General features: G+C 54.8%; 1 protein-coding gene across 1 annotated transcript in view; it reads left to right on the top strand.

Annotated features, from left to right (window-relative positions):
- Positions 1 to 1,121: 1,121 nt before the first annotated feature.
- MAPK8IP1 (mitogen-activated protein kinase 8 interacting protein 1) overlaps positions 1,122 to 6,335 on the top strand; it is a gene marked incomplete at its 5' end in the record, with an annotated part of 5,565 nt that continues 351 nt past the window's right edge. The window contains 8 exons of the mRNA XM_009072834.1: positions 1,122 to 1,203; positions 1,757 to 2,629; positions 3,255 to 3,330; positions 3,762 to 3,934; positions 4,208 to 4,317; positions 4,454 to 4,573; positions 5,579 to 5,649; positions 6,006 to 6,104. Of these exons, the coding sequence (XP_009071082.1) occupies positions 1,122 to 1,203; positions 1,757 to 2,629; positions 3,255 to 3,330; positions 3,762 to 3,934; positions 4,208 to 4,317; positions 4,454 to 4,573; positions 5,579 to 5,649; positions 6,006 to 6,104 (1,604 nt within the window). The remainder of the gene's footprint in view (positions 1,204 to 1,756; positions 2,630 to 3,254; positions 3,331 to 3,761; positions 3,935 to 4,207; positions 4,318 to 4,453; positions 4,574 to 5,578; positions 5,650 to 6,005; positions 6,105 to 6,335) is intronic.

Below are 6,335 nucleotides of genomic sequence, written 5' to 3'. Positions count from 1 at the left end.
TGTGTGACGTGACAGAGTTTTGCAGCAAAGGCTTTCTTCACATTGTTGGGGAAGCAAAGTAAGGACGGGGCAGCTCCTGCACTGCTGGTGACAGCTGCAGGCTGGTGATAAGTCTGTGAGAAAATCCAGGGAGTCCCAGCGGGGCTTAGTATTTGAGCAAAAACTAGCAGCGTGGAAAATGCCGTGGCTGCAGCAGGGGCAGAAACACACGGTGCCCCGCAGGAGGTGCTGGGAGTGTGCAGCCAGGGGGAACTCTGGGATGGAGGAGAGGATGGGGGCTGGGGCTGGGGCCTCAGCAGGTGGGATGTCACGCCCTGATGAGGTGGGCAGGGAGGACTAGTCCCCCATCTGCAGGAGAGTCGTCATTAGAAGGGATTTGGTGGCCTTTGGTCCCCGAGTGTCACAGTGAGGCTGAGCACATGCTGTCTTGTACACACGTGTGTGCATGCATGGCTGGCCATCCAGGGCTAGGCAGGCAGGGCACAGCACCCATGGAAACTCGTCTGTAGCATGGGGAGCACAGGCATTGTGATCCTGCCTTTCCTCTCCAGCTAATCAGGAGTGATGTCTGCTAGTGAACTATTTGTGTGCATGTATAGATTTGTACACATGCACACATATCTGTGTATACCCTTATATACACTCCATATGGATGGCTCTGGTGGCAGGCTCCTCTATCTATCCAGTAGGAGGCTTCCCAGCTGGTCAGCAGCATAATGCCTAGCCTTTGGGATTTCCCCCTTTTCATAAAGCTGCATGGTTTGAAGGTGGGCAGGACTGGCAGGATGGGAGCAAAGCATCTGGGCAGGCTCAGGTCTTAATTTTTTGCCTCGGGACTGTCTGGCTGTGGGCTCCTGCAGCTCAGTACCCCCAGGGTAGATGAAGACAGCCTGGCTGGTTCCTTGCCTATCTGGCTTTGGTCACCACACCAGCTGTTGCAGCAGTGTCAAGGTGAGATGTGAAGCTGGCAGGGGGGGTCTCCCTGAGCATCACGTCCCAGCACGCCCAGGTGAGAGGGAAGCTGAGCAGGGTGCTGTGGACCCACGGAGTGATGGTTGCCACCACCATATCACACATTGTTTACTGTTCGGGCTATAAGGCGGCTTTGTTCTTCTTCTCAGGACACTCTGAATAACAACTCTCTGGGAAAAAAGCACAGTTGGCAGGAGCGGGTGTCCCGGTCATCATCCCCTCTGAAAACGGGTGAGTTCTCAGGCTGTTGGCCAGTGTCAGCTCCTTGTACCCTTTCGTGGCGCTCAGAAGTGTGAGGCAGGTCGTGTTGGAGCAGTAGGTTGGGGAAAACATCTCGCATGGATGCAGGATGCATGTCCATCTTGAGTCTTGCTCTCTACAGTTACCTGAAAGGAGGTTGTAGTGAGGTGGGTGTTGCTCGCTTCTCCCAAGTAACAAGTGACAGAACAAGAGGAAATGGCTCAAGTTGTGCCAGGGAAGATTTAGTTTGGATATTAGGAAAAATTTCTTCACTGAAAGGTTGGTCAAATATTGGAATAGGCTCCCCAGGGAAGTGGTGGAATCACTGTCCCTAGAAATGTTCAAAATTTTGTAGATGTGGTGCTTAGAGACATGGTTTAGTGGTGAACTTGACAGTGCTGGGTTAATGGTTGCACTTGAGAATCTTCGAGGTCTTTTCCAGCCTAAATGATTCTATGAGTCTGAGTGGCATCCCTGGACATTTTCCCTGGCAGGGAGCATCACCCTCTGCAGGGCTGCCAATGCTGTTCTCCTCTTCCTACAGGTGAGCAGACCCCTCCCCATGACCATGTTTGCTTGAGTGATGAGGTCAATCACCAAAACAGCACAACCTCCACCAAAGACCGGGGCACATCCACGGAGAGCCCGTGCCGGCGCACAGCAGCCACCCAGATGGCACCTGCCTGCATTGCCTCGTCCCGGCCACCTGAGAAACACCAGGCCACCAGCCGGCCCCCACCACATGGTGCCAGCGTGGTAGTGGTGACAAGGGGCCCTGAGGCCCACCGGGACCGCATCCGCTACCAGACGGATGTGAGGCTGGAGGCCACAGAGGAGATCTACCTGACACCTGTGCAGAAGAACTCGGACCCCCTGGAGACTGACAAGCCATTCCTGTCTCAGTCCAGTGAGAACCGCATGTCCATCAGCTCAGATGTTGACACCTCTGGCTATTCAGTCTTGGCAGGGAAAACCAACCCCTCCATCAGTGAGGAGGATGAGGTGCTGGACTATATGTCCTCCCCTGACAAGACAAACCTGCCCAGGGCCTCCTGTGGTGGTGGGAGTGGTGGCTCCCGGCCAGGGCACAACCTTCAGAGAGCCTCAGTGAGTTCAGACACCAGTGCCCTCTCCTACGACTCTGTCAAATACACGCTAGTGGTGGATGAGAACGTGCAGCTGGAGCTGGTCAGCCTCAAGCAATGCTACTCGGGCTACAGTGACGAGAGCGACTCGGCCACAGTCTATGACAATTGCATCTCCTCACCCTATGAGTCAGCCATTGGCGAGGAGTATGAGGAGGATGCGCTGAAGCGTGACTCAGTCTGCCTCTCCGAGGACTCCACCCCCGAGGCAGACATCCACTTCTCCAAGAAGTTCCTCAATGTCTTCATGAGTGGCCGTGCACGCTCCTCCAGTGAGTGCTGGGCGTGGGGGGACGTGGGCTGGTCGGCTGCCTGCCTGGGCAGCCCTGCCCATCCCTGGTATAAGGCTGAGGGCATGTTCAGGAAATGGGAAGCCACCAACAGACACGAACCCCAGCTCTGCTTGCTGCAGCCTATGACTTTGGCCTCAGTGGTCAGAGAGGCATTTGAGCTTAAGGTTAAGATGGCTATAGGTGTTTCAGGCTGCTTATTTGGCTTACCCAAGGTTGGCCATGCTGAGGGGGAGGCTGAGTGTGCTCACAGGGGGACAGAATCCTCCTGGTGTGCCACCTTCCTTCCCAAGCCCAGAAGTGCACTGGGGCTGGCGGCATGCCCTGGCACGCAGGGCTTCCTACGGTGTGACTGGTCCCATAGTGCTGGTGACACCAGCTGTCACAGCTGTGTGGGTTGATGCAGGGAGTTTGTGTTCCCAGTGGGGACTGATGGACCCCAGTGCAGCAGCTCTAGGCATTCCTCCCTCTCCTGTGGCATCTTGTGTCTTTGTCTTGGCTGAGCCACCCCCCAGGAGCTTCAGCAGCCTGCCCAGCCCAAGTCCTTCCCTTGGCTGCAATGCTGACCCCTCAGCACTGAGATGTCCTCCTCTGCTTTTGTTCCCAGGTGCTGAGTCTTTTGGGTTGTTCTCCTGCATGATCAACGGAGAGGAGCAGGAGCAGACTCACCGTGCTGTCTTTAGGTGAGTTTGCAGGCACAAGCAGTGTCCCCAGCCTGTTGCAGGGGAAAGCTAGTGCCGCTCTCCCACCCAGGTGGGACTAGCACAAGCTCCAGTGTTTCTAGTGTGAGAAGCCCTGGGAAACAAACATCTGCCTCTACCTCTTGCCCTACCCAGGAGCAAGATTTGCCCAGCCTACTGCATGGGGAAGACCTCTGAGTGCAGTTGGGACCTCTGGGGAGCAGAATGGGTGGTGCAATAGGGGATACCCTTGCCTTAGGTGCTGGGATGCTGCTGCCTTTTAAGCCTAAACCTGCTCTGATGCATCTCAGGTCCCCATGTGGCTAATTACATCTAGCAGGGCACTGCCTGCCTAGGTTGGTGGTGGGTGCCTCAGCAGTGTGCTGGTGAGACGGCCACCAGCGCTGCTAGCTGCTAAATGCCTCTCTACCCAGGTTTGTGCCTCGCCATGCGGATGAACTGGAGCTGGAGGTGGATGATCCTTTGCTGGTGGAGGTGCAAGCAGAAGATTATTGGTATGAGGCCTACAACATGCGCACAGGTGATCGAGGCATTTTTCCTGCCTACTACGCTATCGAGGTCACCAAGGACCCAGACCATGTGGCAGGTACCAAACCTCTGCATGCAGCCTGCTGATGTCCCCCAACTTGTGTCCACCTCCTTTTTGCTGAGCAGAGGCTGGTGCTGAGCAGGGGGATGGAAGGAGGACCAAACTGGGCACCCAGCAGAGTTCGATGGGCAGTTTCTGCTGTGATGCTGGGAGTTGGTACCTGGTGTTGCGGGAGGCTTTTCCTGCAGTGGTCAGAAGATGGAAAGGGGAAGTGGAGCTCAACATACCTGGTCACTGGAGATAATCCCTGCCATGTGCTCTCTCTTCCAGCTCTGGCCAAGAGCAGTGACTGGGTGGACCAGTTTCGGGTGAAGTTCCTTGGCTCGGTGCAGGTTCCCTATCACAAGGGCAATGACGTGCTCTGCGCAGCCATGCAGAAGGTAGTGTCCCAAACCATCCCTGGGAGCAGAAGTGGCTGGTCCTGGCAGCAGGGCAGAGCCTCGGTGGGAAAGGGAAAGGGTGAGCCATCATCACAGCTCACAAGTTCCAGAACTTTGTCTCTGTCTTCTTCCCCAGATTGCCACCTCGCGCCGCCTCACTGTGCACTTTAACCCACCCTCCAGCTGCATCCTGGAGATCAGTGTGCGTGGAGTCAAGATAGCTGTGAAAGGTGACGACTCCAAAGAGCACAGCAAGGTAGTGCCCTGCTCCCTGCTCGTCTCATCCTTTCCCTGGTTGCTGCTCTGAGCTGGCTCATGCCCCTTGTGCTACAGGTCATGTTTGCATATGAAAATTGAGGGTCTCCACCCCACATCTCAGGGTGTGAGAAACACCATCATCAGGTTTTAGACCCACTGTGAGGGTTCCCCACATCTCACAAAGTCCCAGCTTTGGGCAATACCACCAGCTGATGCCCTCGCTGCTGCCAAGCACATCGCTTTGCTGGGATGCTGCGAGCTGAGCCATATCCAGTAATCTGTCAGCTGCTTCTAAACCTTTCTGCTACTATTTTGAGTAGTGTCCTCCAGATCTGCCCTGTAATCTCTTTATCTGGCTAGGCGATGCTGCTAATGATTAGCATTCTGCATAAGTAACCTAGTAAAGCATGTTGAGATGCTGAGCAGAGGCAAGTGAGCTGTTGGGAAACCTCCCCTACAGCTGGGGGATAGGAGAAGTTCATGGCTCTGAGTGGTGTGACAGAGCTGGGCTGAGGTTTCTACAAGGTTTGCCTGTATCTAGAGGTTGCCATCAACTGAATTGCTCTTTAGACTTGTATAAATAAGTTTTCACTTCTGGCTGGGACCCTTTGAACACCCACGCTTGAATGATATGTTTAGTTCCAAATTGTCCATTCACCTTCTATCTGCTAGTATTTCTGAGAGTCTTTCTAGCATGGAAGAAGGGCTGTGTATGCTTGTAAACAGCAGCACTGATTCTAGCTTGTGTAGGGCCTAACCCAGGGCCTCCAGGGAAACTCGGCAGGAGCTATTGGCGGTAGAGGCAGCTGGGGTGGGAGCCAGCAGGGCTGCCTGGAAAAGCTGGAAAAGCTGGAAAAACTGCTGCTGATTGATTACAGCCCAGGATCAGGCTCCAATTCATTTCACTCCTCAGTCCAAGTGCATACATGCAGGAGCCACAGACCAGCTGCCCCACAGGGAGGTGGGGAGGAAAACTTTGACAGTTCCTCTCTCTCTCCCCCAGGTAAACAAGTGTAGCCATTTTTTCCAGCTGAAGAACATTTCCTTTTGTGGGTACCATCCAAAGAACAACAAGTGAGTAGCAAGGAGGTGCGGTGCAGCTCTCAACACAAGCAGCTCAGCACAGAGGCTTTGCTGCCTTCCTGCTTTCTGGCAGGTAGTACAGCTGGGGCTGGGAAGGAAAAAGGAGGCTTCTCAGGGCCTAGGTCCTGGGGGCTCCCCTTCCTCAGTTAGCCCAGCACTGCAGCTTCATGCAAAAGCAGCCTTTGGATGGGCATTACATCCTAGTGCCACGCATGGGCCTTCGCAGTTTGTGACCACCAGGGTTTAGCGGACGGGGTTGCAGGTCCCAAACCCCTATGCTTAAGGGTGGGTACATCTTAGGGATGCTGGTCTGCTGGTCCAGTCACACCCTCATTCTCTGCCCTCAGATATTTTGGGTTCATTACAAAGCACCCTGCTGACCACAGATTTGCCTGTCATGTGTTCGTCTCAGAGGAGTCCACAAAGCCGCTGGCGGAGTCTGTAGGGTGAGTCCTGGCTGGGCAGGGAAGGTTGGCTCTCAAAGGGCAGGAGTAATGAGGCAGCTGGGCTGAATCCTGCCATCTCCCCATATGTCTGGGGCTTGGACCTGGCCCCAGGCTGGCACTTCTTCCATTAAGCAAGAGGCTTGGTGTGTGAGAGCCAGGGCTGACAGGGCCATGGCCATCATATTTCTGACAACACTGGAACAAGTCCCAGTGCAAGGCTTCACAGGCAGA

This window comes from Acanthisitta chloris, unplaced genomic scaffold (assembly GCF_000695815.1).
Source record: "Acanthisitta chloris isolate BGI_N310 unplaced genomic scaffold, ASM69581v1 scaffold19340, whole genome shotgun sequence".
In the NCBI taxonomy this organism is placed as follows: domain Eukaryota; kingdom Metazoa; phylum Chordata; class Aves; order Passeriformes; family Acanthisittidae; genus Acanthisitta; species Acanthisitta chloris.
This window is presented reverse-complemented; position numbering and strand designations above follow the sequence as displayed.